The 16,623-nt window shown below is 42.8% G+C and overlaps 1 protein-coding gene across 1 annotated transcript in view; it reads right to left on the reverse strand.

Moving 5' to 3' along the window:
- The window catches only part of dgkh (diacylglycerol kinase, eta), a 74,121-nt gene that overhangs the window by 47,033 nt on the left and 10,465 nt on the right, over positions 1–16,623 (reverse strand). Inside the window, exons 3-4 of the mRNA XM_078262651.1 lie at positions 12,606–12,716; positions 6,570–6,650 (exon numbers count right to left, since the gene is read on the reverse strand). Coding sequence (XP_078118777.1) covers positions 6,570–6,650; positions 12,606–12,716 — 192 coding nt within the window. The remainder of the gene's footprint in view (positions 1–6,569; positions 6,651–12,605; positions 12,717–16,623) is intronic.

Raw genomic sequence — 16,623 nt, forward strand, 5'->3', positions numbered from 1 at the left:
TGTGGATCACTGTTTCCCAAAAGCCCGAGATGACGTCCTCAAATGTCTTGTTTTGTCCACAACTCAAAGATATTCGGTTTACTGTCACAGAGGAGAAGAAACTAGAACAATATTCACATTTAACAAGCTGGAAGCGGAGAATTTTTACTTTAAAAAACAGCAACAGCAAAACAATTTGCAGTTCTAATGTTTTTCTCAGCTAGTAATCACAATACAGTTTTCAACCAGGAACTGCAAGGATTAGTGTGTGTGTGTGTGTGTGTGTGTGTGTGTGTCTCTCTGTGTGTGTGTGTGTGTGTGTGTGTGTGTGTGTGTGTGTGTGTGTGTGTGTGTGTGTGTGTGTGTGTGTGTGTGTGTATGCATGCTATGCACACGCGGCAAACTCATCCCTGTGGACATAGATCATCGTGTCTCTCTGCTGGCGTACTGTGTCCATGTTTGTGTCTTGTGTCTGGCACAGGGTAGTGATAAGATTGGTTGCCAGGGGAAACAGGAACAGGCTGTTTCCAAAATTGGCTCTAGGCATCCCTCAAGTGTGGAAAACCTCTCCTGATGACTGACCTTCAGAGCTGAATATATATCAGGTGTGTGTGTGTGTGTGTGTGTGTGTGTGTGTGTGTGTGTGTGTGTGTGTGTGTGTGTGTGTGCGCCATGACAAGTGACAACATGAAGTGGCTCTTTGATCAGCATCATCATCTCTAGATGATGATAACATGTAATTATGAGCCTCGTTAGTTATTATTTTCGGTAGAGGCAACCACCAAAGATGACCTGATAATGAGGGACACCTGTCCCTGTTTACACACACACACACACACACACACACACACACACACACACACACACACAAACAGGATTGGTGACAGTGGTGCACAGATCCTGCATCCACTGGGACCTGCAGCACAATAGGTGGAATCAAACTGTCACAGCTGCCCACTCTCTCTCTCTCTCTCTCTCTCTCTCTCTCTCTCTACAACGGACACGCATTATAGCAGCAACAACGGTAGAACAGTCATCGCTGTTTTGATAATTAATTAATCGCTATAGAAATGTTTCATGCAAAAATGGCAATAAATGCTGTTTTCAGCCTCTCAAATATGGAGATTTTCTGGACATTCTCTTTCTCTTCCGCTGTTTTATAGCATATTAAACTGAATATCTTTGGGTTTCGGACTGACAAAACAAGACATTTAAAGACATCATCTCGGACTTTAAGCAAGTTTTCACTATTTTCTGACATTTAAAAGACCAGATTAATCGGTTTGAGTCATTTTTTGAAACTCTGATTTCTAGTTTCTTAAATGTGAATATTTTCTAGTTTCTTCTCTCCTCTGTGACAGCAAACTGAATATCTTTGAGTTGTGGACAAAACGAGACATTCGAGGACGTCATATCGGGCTTTGGGGAAACACTGATCCACGTTTTTCACCATTTTCTGACATTTAACAGACCAAACAACTAATCGATTAATCAAGCAAATAATTGGCAGATTAATCGATTACAAAACTAATCGCTAGTTGCAGCCCTAGCTCCCATACTTATCGTCTGCACAACACAACACGACACAACAAATCAGAGTGCGGATGCAGCGCGGATCCAAGTGCACAACTCAAAGCCGATTTGAATTTCCTTGAGATTCATGTCATGGATTTAAAGTGGACAGTAATAAGCGAGCCAATCCAATTAGCATGAGTGAGTCAGTGAGAGGCGGCGCGTCCCTGCACAGTCTGTAATTTTTAGGGTTTGGGTTGGGCTGAGCTCTCCCTCACGTGGACTTCAAAGTGCTCCCCCAGCGCTACAGCGACGCTGTCTCATCATATATTCACACATGCTCCTCTTTTTTTTATACACACGCAATGAAACAATGACTTAAACAACAACACAAGATGTGAGCAGCTGCTCACAGAAATTCTTACAACAACATATACTGTACACACACACACACGTCTACTGTCCCATCTCTGTGTTAACGCATACCCCGTCATCAATAATACATGAACGCATGTCACATGCACAGTTGTTTTCATCCTGAATCGTTTTTTTTTTTTTGTTTAGCAGTTTGTCTAAACATTCTTTCTACATAATGTCTGTTGCATTTCTTATTCCTATATAACAATGCATGTCTTTACTGTCCCTGTTAGATAATTAAATAAACAAAAACAAAATTTTGGAAAATAGTTGCTGGCATTTATAGTAAATATATGTCTGTCTAGTGAGTGAAAACATTCCCTTCTCCAATTCAATTCTAGTGACATTTAAGTATTCCCTATGTTTCTGGTGGTTCCAAAGTCCCCTGACCACCTGGGAAGGTCCTTGGTCCCCACTCTGTTAAAACACAGACACACACACACACACACACTAAGCAGACATCTGCAGAGCTCCTACGTGAATGAGCATAAATCGCTAAACATTGTAGCACTGGCATGACTCGATCAAACCATCCAACTAAGTAGCACAGACCTGCATAGAGGACGCCAGCAGCATCACTCACCCCCAGAGGACCGACGACACACAGACAGACAGACAGACAGACAGATAAGAGGCAGAGAGAGAGACACAGAGACAGACAGAGAGACACATAGACAGAGAGATTGGTAATTGCTCTGCACAGTCAGAGCAAAAGCCCTACAGTGCAACCTCTGCAGTGGTCTGTCTCTCTCTTCTCTCTCTCTCTCTCTCCATATCCCTCTCTTTCTCTCTCTCTCGCTTTCTCCATCTCTCTCTGTCTCTCTCAGCCGTGATCACCCAACCTGTGCGACAAAGCCTGGTCTCCCCCTGTCGTAGACTGTGTCTACGTTAACGCGTTAACAAATTCTGCATGTCTGTGTGGGCGCTGCAGGTGTCACATTACCTTTGGTTTTTGCGTTTCACTGCTGCATCTCCGTCTGTCCTGTCTGCATTTCCTCTCCCTTCTCCCTCTTTTCCACCGCAGCCGTCTTCCATCTGCCCCACTTCTCAGTGCTCGCTCGTGCCTCGATCTCCCTCTACCCCCTCACTTTCTCTTATCCCCAGGGGAGTATGTGTGCGAGTGCAGTCAGCGACGGTGTGACATCACTCCAGGATTTCCTCCACTGTCTTTCCCTTCGCCATCTTAAACTGCTCTGCAGTCCTTCCCCATCAATCATTGATTCGACATGCTCTAGTTTTTTTAATCATGCCCTTCTGTCAACTCCTTCGGCTGTAAATGTACTTCCCAACCGCATTTTGTCCTTACTTGCCATTTTGTATCTTTGTCTCCCTTTAGCTCATCCTTTCCCTGCCTCCTCCCTGTTCTCCTTCAACATCCCCTTCTTCTCCCTCCTTTCCACTTTCTTTAACCATCTTAGTGGGATGCTGATGCTCAGAAGGGCATGTGGAGCTCATCTTGAAACTCTTTAACACAGCACATTTATTAACCCCGGCAACAAACACACACCCAGTCACGAGTCGACTGCACACACACATGCTGCACACAGATGCGTCAGGCAGGCCCACTGTAATCTCATTTATGACTATGGCAGACGTTAAGCCATCCCAGGCACCCAGTGAAGCGTTTCAAGGCGTTGCTAAAAATAGCCACGTGCTCTCCTCTGGGCGCTGTTCTCCTGCCGACCTCCTCCCCCTCCTTGTTTCTTATTATAGCAACACCCGGGGAGAGGAGAGACATTTATAGAAAAGAACAGGGCACTACTAGCTCTCTTGCTGTCTGTTTTCATCCTCACTGCTCATTATTATACTTGTGTTCATTTTCCCTTCCACCTCCCACGCACACGCTCATCCGGCTCAGCTGCTCATTCTTTTTCCCAAAAGCAAGCATCCATTCACAGCAACATCACTTTTTTTTTTTTTTTTCCAATACATGTGCCAAGATAAGGAGAATGTGACAAAAAAAATATAAGAAGCAATGTTCAATCAAAATAATAGGACTGATGTTTTCAGATGTACAATATGCTAGGAGGTCTTTATCCATCCATCCATCCATCCATCCATCTTCGTCCGCTTATCCGGCGCCGGGTTGCAGGGGTAGCAGCTCCAGCAGGGGACCCCAAACTTCCCTTTCCCGAGAACCATTAACCAGCTCCGACTGGGGGATCCCGAGGCGTTCCCAGGCCAGGTTGGAGATATAATCCCTCCACCTAGTCCTGGGTCTTCCCCGAGGCCTCCTCCCAGCTGGACGTGCCTGGAACACCTCCCTAGGGAGGCGTCCTCCAGGGGGCATCCTTACCAGATGCCCGAACCACCTCAACTGGCTCCTTTATCCTTAAAGGGCAAATCCTGTTTTTCTTGTAAATCCTGATGGATCTCCAGCTGATTGCATAACAGCTTTGAGTGCTGTCTGCTGACTGCACTCTAGTGTTCATTAAAAAACACAAGTGCCTGCTATAAATATAGAATTCATGGGACTCGATGGGACAACTATGTCATTTCAGAACACTTGCTCAAGAGACCTTAAATCATCTCAGAGACTTTGTTTAGCGCTGAGACGAACAGGACTCTGTCAATCAGAAATACAGTTCAGCACGAGACTGAACCTCAGCGCTGGACTGAACTCCTGACCTTCACAGGGGGCACTTCATATTTGAGTATCACAAAAAAAGGAAGAGGAATGTTGATGATGATGTTTATTAAAGGCATAGTTCAACATTTTGGGAAATGTGTTTGTCCACTTTCCTGCCCAATTAATTGAGCAGAACGATACCACTGGCGTATTTTTCCGTTAAAGGAACACACTGACTTATTGGGACTTTAGCTTATTCACCGTATCCCCCAGAGTTAGATAAGTCCATACATACCCTTCTCATCTCCGTGCGCGTAGCTCTTTCCGACGGTTCCACCGGTAGCTTAGCCTAGCACGGATCCTGAAGGTAATTGGTTCCAACTAGCCTACTGCTCCGCCAACATGTTGTGATTTGTATAGTCACAGCGTGTACCTGCTACTTCTGCTACTTGGGCGGAGTGATATGCTTTGCAGCACCTGAGAAGCACCGGACAGAGAGTAGAAATGCTTCACCTTTCTGAGAATATAGTTCCCAGTTTGTATACGGTTAGAAGATGGCTGTGTCTCATGTGACCTTGTTATTTGTACACGCTGTGACTATACAAATCACAACATGTAAACAGGAACATGTTTGCGTTATTTTGTCACTTATTCGGAGCAATAGGCTAGAACCAATTACCTTCAGGATCTGTGCTAGGCTAAGCTACCGGTGGAGCCTTCGGACAAAGTTACAACACCACGGAGATGAGAAGGGTAGGTATGGACTTATCTAACTCTGGGAGATACGGTGAATAAGCTAAAGTCCCAATTAGTCGGCGTGTTCCTTTAAATGTGAAGTTACATTAAGTAGCTGGTTCTCTTAGCTTAGCTGAAAGACTGGAAACAGGGGGAAACAGCTAGCCTGGCTCGGCCTGCCTATCGGAGCACAGGACTATTTTTTGTAACTAGCCCTGGCCCAGAAATAATCGCCACATAAAATAATGTTGAATTGTCGTTTTTTTTACACTTCACTTTTTGTAGGGATTAAACAAACAAGGATATATTTGTTAAACAGACATGAGACTGGTATTGATCTTTTAATTATGGCTGCCCCCTCTTAGTTGATTATTCGACTAATTGGTCATTTTGGCTTACTTACTAAGCTTTCTTTAGTCCATAAGTCATTTTTTAACCCTCCTGTTGTCCTCGGGGTCAAACTTGATGCGTTTTTCAAAATTTCTACACAAACAATATGGGTTTCTTTTAACCAAATTGCCCAAAAAAAAAAACAATACGGTTGGTTCAATACAAAATTCTTCGCAATATCATTGAGTTACGGATGTTATTTTATATTTTACAGCATTTGGAGAAAAAAAAAGGTTTAAATGGTTTAAAAACCATTTCCTGACTAAACTCTGACAAAAGTATTCCTCAGATGTTAACCTTGTTGTCAAAATATTTCATAATTTCTGATTTTTAACTCATAAATTAGGTATAAAATCATATAAATGAGGTTTAATGACCATGAATTTTGAAAAAATGATTGTAAAACTTATATACTGGTGATAGCTGTGGGAAAAGTGCAGAAAACGTTGAAAAAAAGCAAGAAAAAAATATTAAAGAAACATAAAAAAAATATTAAAAACAAAACACAAGAGTTGCTTTTTCGATGCTGAATGACTTATTTCCAAGAAACTTATGAGCACATCTGTGGTAAACACAAGATTGAAAGGCATGATTCTTTGTGGAGAAACTGAGTTTTACAGATCTGTCGATTAAATCAACTAATCGACTGGCTGACAAAATCATATGAGCGTTAGAATTTCATTAGTCGAGTACAGCCCTACTTTTCATCAAACTCTCCACCCGAAAAGAGTTCACCATTTTGTATTTCCCAAAATGGTGAACTGTTCCTTGTAGCTGTCACTAGAAATCTAACCCACACATACAACAACAATAAAGAAAGTCTCATCTTCATAACGACTTGATGTTAGTGTGGCTCTACACTCTCATTGCTTAACACGTGCCTCTGCCTGTGGTCTCCGCACTGAAAACTAGCGTGTGTGTGTGTGTGTGTGTGGGGGGGGGGGGGAAGACTGTACGATGCACTCACTGTGAAGCTGTTGTTGACATTCTTTGTGCTGGACTCTGCAACGCTGGCATCCGATAGGTCGACCTCGTCAAAGATAAGGGACTGCAGAAAAGAGGAGGTGTGGGGAGGAAGAGAGAGAACAGGGAAGTCCCGAGAGGAGAACAGAGAGAAAGAGGGCGCAAAAGAGAACAAGAGAATGAGCCATTGTCATTATTTTCAACGGAGGGTTGAACTTAGCTTATTGTAAGTTATGCTATAGGGTATGAGAGAAATGTCTTGTAATGGCCACAGAATAACAGGCCTAAAATGAACAGGTACTACATGGAAACTACTGCAAAATCATGAAAGAGCAGCATTTGGAATTACAGAAATTATGATCTGATATCATATACGTAACTAACAATCTTAAAGCTACATGCTTTATATAATGCAAGACTTCCCAAATGCTTCTAATGGCTGGAAAATGGCACATTATGAGTGTGATCTTTTATATCCTGTAATGTAGTAAAAATAGAGAAAACAGCAGAAGTGCATTCCTCTCCGCTTTAGCCGAGGTTCTGAATCACCCGTGTAAAGGAGGGCATTACGTTATGGTTAAAATTAGCCTAGTTCGAAACCGTTGCCTCATTCACTCACTCACTATTACCTACATAGTGTTTATTAAATAGTGAACTATATAGGGAACCACTAAACATGATTTCGGACACTCACTGAAAGTATTGTTGCATCAGCCGGTTATTTGTGTGACGGAGGCGGGCACGCCCAGCCTCATGTAAACAAACCTAAACAAAAATTCTTCTAATACGTCCCTGGAACAAACGGAGTGCTCCGGTGAATAGCAACAGGTTGTACTGATGTTACATTTCCACTGTTTAGAAACCAAAGCCCGCTCCATTTTTCCTTTTCAGTTTCCACGGGTCCTGCTTCTTCTTCTCCTCCGGGAAAACGCGTCCGCGTTGCATTGTGGTATACGGGAGTAAAATGTAGGGACCATCGTACATTTACTGCGGAGAATTCGAACACCACTACAAAATGGCAAACACACTATAAAGTGCACTCTTTCCATGATAGGGAACGGTTTCGAACACAGCTCCAGTATATATCCACGACGTTTCACTTCCGGGATCGCTCTGATGCCACCGGAAATTCCACCGGATAGCGCTCTTTTCGCCCGGGTGTCCGTCCCCTTCCTCTTTCTTTGTGTTGGCGTTCTAACCTCCGGTGGATTTGTGAGGACTATGGTTAACTGCTCCTCAGATCTCTGCAGGGTAAATCCAGACAGCTAGCTAGACTATCTGTCCAATCTGAGTTTTCTGTTGCACGACTAAAACTACTTTTGAACGTACACGTTCCACCAAAACAAGTTCCTTCCTGAGACTATTTTCCAGCGGCACCGTGGCTCCATCCGGAGCTTAGCCCCGCCCAAGACGATTGTGATTGCTTTAAAATGCCAATAAACCAGAGCAGGTTTTTCTCCAATCCCAGAATGCTGTGTGGACTAGCCAGACCTTCCTCCGCCGCGCTGTGGAGGAAGGTCTGGCAAAGCAAGACTACGGTTACAACAAATCTAAACTTTGTAGGGCTTTCTCGATTTTGGAAAAAAGACAATTATTTTGGTCAATATTGAAATCACGATTATTTGACACGATTACATGTTGACTTTTGGAAAGACTTTGCAATTCAAACTGTCAAAAATAAGTGAAACAGATCAACAAATCAACAGTGAAAACACCTTCAACTGTGAAACGTCTTTCTCGTTTAACTTTCTGAATTCCCCTTAAAATAAATAACATAAAAAATATGTTCAAATGTTGGCTGAGTGCACAAGACAAAATAAGAGTTTACTTGCAAAATGTAATGTGCAAAATAATTGGGTTTTTGTTATGGTTAGGAGCCAAAATCACAATCAGAATTTGATTAATTGCGCAGCCCTAAAACTTGGTAGACCGTTTTGGTAGCTTATTTCTTCTGATGGGGATATGGAAACTAAAACTTCCCTCATAAGAAGCATTGTCATTCTGTAAGCCACTGTCATCAACCCCTTCACACCTAAATACTTTCTACTCACAAAAAGGATGCATCTTTTTCTCTTGCTCATATCCCAATTTAAAATTAGGCTAAAAACATCAAATGTCTCCTACAATAAAATGTAGTTTTTACAGATGATTTGGGGCCAATAAGAGTTCTCATGTCACCTAAACAGACTTTCCTGCAACCTGAAGAGCATGTACGCTGGTCATGTTTGCCATTAGAGCACAAAGACAGTCTGCAAATAAATCATGTTTTCATTTCTCTTAAAAGACAACGTTTCGATCTACACAATCTCCCTCTTGCAGTTTAGCATTCATTGTCCTGAGTATTTTCCCTGGATGTACGCACCCTTGGTCCAGCTTTTCTGCATGTTTGCCATTCGGCCATCTCAGTCACACTCATATTGGTTCAGAGGTTGACTGACTGCATTTGAAGGCATTTCATCTTCTTCTAATGAAACCTCTACTGCGACTTCAAGCATTTCTCATCACCTAAGAAACCAGCCTGATACTCTGTAAGTGATATTTCCTTTTACTTTATAATTTGAAATGCAGAAGAAAAAAAAATCAGAGATGTGGGCAGTGATTCAGCAGCCTGGGACCAGGCTAACGAGCCTCCATCTTCTATGTCCGTACTTCCATGAAGTCAGAGAAAAAAATATGCACGTCCTACACCTCGCCTCTGACTCTGTTCAAATATTTATATTACATCTGAAATTTTATGTCACAGTTTGTGCCTTTTGCAGAAAATGTTTATGTCTAAGTTTACAAACTAACTCTAGATATATACGTAAGTTTTTTTTTTCCCCTTTATGTAGAACTGCTGAAGAGAGACAGGAAATGGACAGGAAATTCAGAATATAGTGCATTTAGCATGTTAATATTACATCCATTTCAAGACTCTAAGGTCTGCATAGACATAAATTAATATTCAAAAAGGTAAACTTCCTGTTTTGTCTGCCATGCTTGTCTTCTGTTATGCCTTACTAAAGTTTTATTGGCTGAAATCAAATAACAATTGACGTCTGTTGCAGTGGATGCTATGAAGGGGTTAATAAAGTGTGGAGAAGAAAAACACTGACAACGTTCTGGTCAAGAACAAAGAGTCCAGTGTGTCTGGCCCTATGAAGGATAACTCAGTTTGTTCCATCTGCCAGGAACTGCACTTCACCACAACACAGCTCCACTATAAATCAACACTGTTGTGAGGATTTCCCTCCTGAGTTTCCTTTGTTTTGACTCTGTACTTAAATGAGAATAGTGTAAATACCGAGACGGTGAATGTCGATATGTTTTATTGAATTTCTATGCGGTGGAGGAGACGGAGCCAACTCTATGCACTATAGCCAGCAGACAGAAAGTGAGGAGAGCCAGAACAGGAATGTGATATCCTAACAGAGCTGTGATGCTTAAGACACGCCGCTGAGCTCTTAAAGGGCCACGGGCCAAAAACCGATGCCGTCAAAGGAATGCCCTCTGACTCTGTGTGTGGGCGTGTATGTGTGTGTGTGTGTGTGTGTGTGTGTGTGTGTGTGTGTGTGTGTGTGTGTGTGTGTGTGTGTGTGTGTGTGGGAGGAGTGAGCTGCTGCAGCTGTCACAGGGAATGCCCAGTTCATGACACTCTCCCCAGGCCTGGCTGGAGAGGGACATCAGCCAACACTTACTCTGTGTGTGTGTGTGTGTGTGTGTGTGTGTGTGTGTGTGTGTGTGTGTGTGTGTGTGTGTGTGTGTGCGTGCGTGCGTGTGTGTGTGTATATGTGTGTGTGTGTGTGTGTGTGTGTGTGTGTGTTTGCGCATATTTTTATACTATGTGAGGACACACACACACTCATCTGTCTTGAGGGGAGCTGTAATGAAAGCTGACAGTGAATGGTGGACAAAGTCAAGCGTCCGGACCCTCTGTTACCCAAAGATCCAGAGCTTAGCTCGGCGGCTACATCTCAGCAACTTCAACGAGCCTGCTACCTTCTTTAATTCCTCTCTCCTATTCTTCTTTTTGACACCAGGCCACGTGGCTATAAAATGTTGTTTTACTCTTCCTACTGCCTGTTTAAACTGTTAAGGGAGCAGAATCCATAAATTCTACCCGTGACTTTTAACTTTTAATCAAGAAGGAGAGGAGACTGAGAGTAGCTTCCAGCACAAACTGCAGCGCTGAGATGCAGCCTCCCTGATGAATCAATGAGGAGGTCAGGCTTTCTAAGCGCAGGGCAGCACAGCCAGCCAGGCCACCTTGAAGACACCAGACACTTATATATAGAGGTTAAGGTCCATGTCTGGCCATGACGGAGAGAACTCACTCACTTATAATGTTCCAGTCGTATATATGACTCATCCTTATCACAACACGCAACCAAGAAAACAATATATTACTTCACTGATTTTTTTTTCATTCTTCCAGCATGGCCAGCAAGAGACTTTAAAGCTACAGGGCAGAGCAAGCAACACACAGTGTAGAACAATAAAAAGCCACTGTTAGTTTAGGATAATGCAGGTGTGGTCTTACAGTCTGTACACATGTGTTTTGCTAGCCTACCTGCAGTTATCCATATTATATACAGTGCATTCAAGTTCTTATGGTGAAAGTTCTGGACAGTTTGTTCATCTCAGCCAAAAAGTTGGGATGCGTGGAAAAGTTATTTTCATGAATCTTTTCAATTCATCCAAAAATGTCTGTTTATTTTTGCTTTAATAATAATTCAAACATTTACACGGTAAGATACCAACTTCACTTGACCCAGTCACTCCATAAGGCATGAATGCAGCACTATCATGTATAGGTGAGTGGTTAAGTAGGGAACGGTTAGGCTGCCGCGAGGGCCTGGCCCCTGGCCCTTGGCCCCTGGCTGTGCTGTGCTGACCCGAATTCTCACTAGGCCTTCCTCAGATCCGCTGGCACCCAGAGGTGGGGGGGAGTGCCGTGCGCCCGTCCAGCACACAGACAGAACTCGCCAGCACACGCGACTCCTGGACACTCTGCGCAGCGCCCGCTCCTGCCAGCGTGCCAGGGCACTGCCAGACTAGTGCGCGTGCACACACACACGCATATATACGCACACACACACACACACACACACACACACACACACACACACACACACACACAGGTTCCAATCCAGGAAGGTTAGAGTAGAAGCAAAGGGGAAAGAGATGTCAATAAGTGTCAAAAGTTCAACACAAAAACGTACTCAAAATGAAACAGAGGTGAACATAAAGCTCAGGTGGGAAAGGAAGAAAATGATGACGGTGGTACATCAATTTAAGTGATTAAAGAAGGGAAATAATCAGTATCAGAAAGTATCTGACTGAAGAGTGAGCTAGTATGTGAACATAGAGTGAGCCAACAGAAACCGGTTAGCTTAGCTTAGCATAAAGACTAAAAACAGGGGGAAACAGTTAGCCTGGCTCTGTCCAAAGGTAACACAATATGCCTGCCAGCGCCTCACTAATTAACACGTTATATCACCGGGTCTGGACCAGTTGCTAGGCAACCAGCAGACGCTCCAGGAAGTTACTGATTCTGGCTGAGAGAAACTGATGGTTTCTTTTTAGAAATAAACAAACAAGACATAAACAAACAAGAAGTTAGTTGTGTGGCTGGGTTGGATCAGTGGGTAGAGCAGGCGCGCATATACTGAGAGGTTTATGCCCCGACGCAGAGGTCCAGGGTTCGAAAAAAAAAATAATACAAAAATAACGTTAGTTTACAGCGCTTTAGAGGTGCTGGGAGGGGGGGGTTTGTGATCTTTGGACCGAACCAGGCTAGCTGTTTCCCCCTGTTTCCAGTCTGTGCGCTAAGCTAAGCTAAGTGGTATCAATATCATCTTGATATCGTCCTTGTCTCCAGACACTAAAGAAAGTAATTTGTGGGCTGTGGGGACAGAAATTGAAAGTCAGAACACTGAAAGGGCAGCTTGAGCTTTTTCATCTAAACTAAGTCAATTTATAGACAGAAGACTTGAAGGCATGTATCACCTGTGGCTTCTCATGTATGTGTGTTGCAAGAGGACACACTGGGTAAGCTTACCTTGGCATCTTTGGCGTAGTAGAGAGTTCGGCCTCTCAGTTTGAAGTAACGCTTTTTCCATCTTTGGAACGAGCTGGTCTGTTTCAGCAGCAATCCCTCCTTTATACTCGTCTGGAGGGACACAAGACACAATCGAAAAAATGGTTTTATGGTATCAGAGAAAGGTTCCATCACAAAATAACAGAAAGCTTCAATCTTCCTCACAGACACCGAATCTTGCTCTCAGATGCAGAGCACCCTCTTGTATTTATCTACAGGAAACTGTCGAGATAAAAAGTGTGTACTTTTTATGCGTGTGTGTGTGCGTGTGTGCGTGTGTGTGTGTGTGTGTGTGTGTGTGTGTGTGTGTGTGTGTGTGGGAATCTGAGCACCAATTTTATGCATGGGAGATAAGGAGTAGGCCAAAGAGTGGAAAAGAATGGAAACCCATTACACACACACTATCCCTCAATTCTCTGAAGAGCTATAAAAACACATCACTCTCACTCAACCCCTTCCCCTAGGCTTGGGGGGGACGGGGGACGGACGGACGTAGAAGGAGAGAGAGAAAGTAAAGAGAAAGATAGGGAAAAAGGGCATCCCATTGACTGCTTCTGCTACCTCGGCCGTCTGATGAACTCGACTAAACACAAACATGTCTTTGACCATGCAAGTTTGACAGTCTAAAAACAGACCGCACACAATCACTTCATGAATGTTCCACACATTTCATGGTGATTGGAGGAGGAGGAGGAGGAGGAGGAGGAGGAGGAGGAAAAATATGCAGTATACCATAGGGTAAGAGACAGAGATGATAAGGTTAAGAGGGAACAGATGGGAGAGTGGAAATGGATTTGAAATTTATTTAAAAACCTAAAAGAATGACGGAAAGACAGAAAGAGAAACAAGATATCCCTGTCTCCTATATAGTGTGTGTGTGTGTGTGTGTGTGTGTGTGTGTGTGTGTGTCACATTAAATCAAACCATCTACACAGTACACACACTCGTCATCATTACAACCACCATCATCTTGCACACATCAACACACACAAGCACACACTGTGGGCATACAGAGCAAATACAGCGAGGCATGGTGCAGTGGACATGGAAACAATAAAACACACACAACACACACACACACACACACACACACACACACACACACACACACACACACACATATATATATATGTAGAGGCTATTTATAGCAAAGGAAGGCTGCTGTCAAAGGGGAGAATTACAAAAGCTGACATCCTGCCCACCAGCTGTGTCAACTTAAACACTGCTGCAGAGTACAGGCTCACTGTGGATACTAACTACACACACACACTTTTTTTTACTTATCTGAAATGTTTCAAAAAGTAAAAAAAAACAAAAAACAATAACACAGCCCCCAGCCACACAGTAAGAGCCTCAAAGGAGCAGGCAAAGAGCCGCATATGGCTCAAGAGCCATAGGTTCGCCACCCCTGCACTATAGAGGCAAGAGGGAAAATGTTTTTTTTTGTCATTTTGGTGCAGTGATCCTCATGAGGATGCTGTGTTGCACTTTCATAAAGTCAAAATCAGTCCCTAGTAAGCTCCAAAAATCTTGATCTCGATTAAAGCTCTACCGATCGATTCATATTTTAAAAAAACAAAAAAAGAAAGTGTATGTCTACTGAAATCACATGATAGATAGATAGATTGATAGATACTTTATTGAAATTGAAATTCAAGGTCCCAGTAGCTTACAGACATCACACACAACATACACACATCATAAACAGGATGTTAAAATAACAAATAACAAACAAATCCACATGAATAATATGGACAATAAAAGATACTGAATAAACTAAATAAAAAATCCACATGAATGTACTAAGGGATGTATAATATATATATATATACGGAGGAAAAGTAGCTACATTTACTTACTGTGAATCGTTTTTTTAACGTTTTTTTAATTGTGAGCCTCAAAATCTGAATCGAATCGCGACATTATTTCTGAATCGTACACCCCTATCCAAAAACACTGGATCCTACACTTCCCATAATGCAACTTGATAACATCTTTAATAAGACTCTTTCACCCCAATTTGTAACACACACCTTCTGTTAAACAATGTGTAGTCAAGCGGGGCTTATTTAAATCATGTCCCTTCGGTCATTTTCTTAGACTTTAAAATCTCTATTTAAAGCCAGAGAAAATGTTATACTATAACTGTTTTCACAATTTGAGTGACTAGTACATTTTCTTGAAGTGGAGCGCCCCTTTAAAAGGTGACATACAGAGGGCCCTTGATAGAATTCAAGTGTGGTCCATCTTAAAAAGGACCACTTTAAGTTCACTATGATGAAGGAATCACGATTCAAAATGAGGACTGTATCAACACAAATCTTCCCGTAAAGTCTGTTTGGACAGAGATGATGACTGAGGGGAACAAACACAACAGGAAGAGGACACACTGTAAATTCTCTGTCTACCTACGTTCACTCCCTGCTTCCCTTTCCGTAGGTACGGCCTGAAGAAAAAATTCCTGCAGTGGATTAAGGTGAAATACCTAGATGTTGACTACCCTATATGGACTGAGCTGCTTTCGCGCAACTACAATCAAAGTGGGACTGAAATGCAGCGGCAAGGCAGATGAAGTCATCATTTAAACATGTTGCACTACCGCAGAATTCTGGAGGTTAAAGAGTGCGTTCAGAGATATCCTACGCAGTTTGAACAGAACTGCTATTTAAGAAACACTGGGCAGCAGTGTTGTAGTCAACACGGCCTCAATCAAGACCAAGTCATCACCAAGACCAGAGTGTGTTCAGACCGAGACAAGACCGAGACTTTGAGTGGTTGGGGAGTCAGGACTAAGACCAAGACCAGTGAGAGTCCCTCACTGCATGACACGATAAAATGTGAAAATGCTAACCATAGGCATTCCTCAGATTCATCTGAAAGATCCACATTCTCTAAAAAAAACACCCACAGAAAACAAATTAAGATTCTGAGAATTCATGAGAAATGCCTTGATAAAATAATCAAAAGGCAGTTGTGGTCTTGACCGGTCTTGAAATAAAACCCCAGAGTCCTTTTCCATGACATCATGACTTTGCGTAAACATACACGCCCACTTTCTTAAGCCAAGCGGCGTGTTATCTGTATCTGTATCAGTTCACGTCAATACACAGGCAATCGCAAGGTAATGTAAGTCAATGGAGGCCAAACGGCGTTGATAAACACGCTAAAAAGCGAGTAGGCGTCTTGATAACACGCCAAAAATGTCGTACGAATTGTCGTGTCATACATACGCCACTTGATGAGATCAGTCTGAGATTGAGTAAAAATACGGTCGATTCCGAGACGAGACCTTCAAAAAGTGGTCTTGAGACCGATCTCGAGTACTACAACACTGCTGGGCAGAGTTGTTAATGGTTCTTCCCTAAACATGCAAACACATGCACGCTCACGTGAACATGTACACATCTTGTAAACTGTACGATCAGCAGCTTGGACGGCTAATCCAACCGGAAGAGGGGAACGCACAGCAATGAAAGCAAAGAATTGATGAACACCTCTCGACTGATTGAGGCAAACAACTGGAACTGGAACTGTGCTGCGTACTGTAAGCTGGGGAGTTGCGTTGTTACACAGAAGAGTATGAGCTGTACTAGTATTCACAATATATAGTTTTATCTTGAGGAAAACACAATGTTACCACCCACAGTGTACAGTGTTTGCTTTGTGTTTCATGTCATTTTCAGCAAACTGACAGAAATTCCTCGCAACCTTGTTTGGAAAGACAAGGCAGTCAAGCTTTTAATAGATTTTGTCTTGGAGCGAAGCGTCTGAAGCGAAAGTTTCAGACTCTGAGCCACAAAAGTCACCACATAAAGTACAACTTAAATCCTATCTGCCCAGCCAGAGCAGCAGCAGTGACATTGCTCTAGTTGGATGTTCTATTTTCTATTTTGTCCCTCCTTGGCCTCTATAGTTCCTTTCCTTGTCTTCATCTCCTTCCTGTTGCCAAGTAGGCCAGAAGTGATCTATAAATAGTCCT

The sequence above is a fragment of the Sander vitreus genome, chromosome 11 (assembly GCF_031162955.1).
Source record: "Sander vitreus isolate 19-12246 chromosome 11, sanVit1, whole genome shotgun sequence".
Taxonomy (NCBI): Eukaryota; Metazoa; Chordata; class Actinopteri; order Perciformes; family Percidae; genus Sander; species Sander vitreus.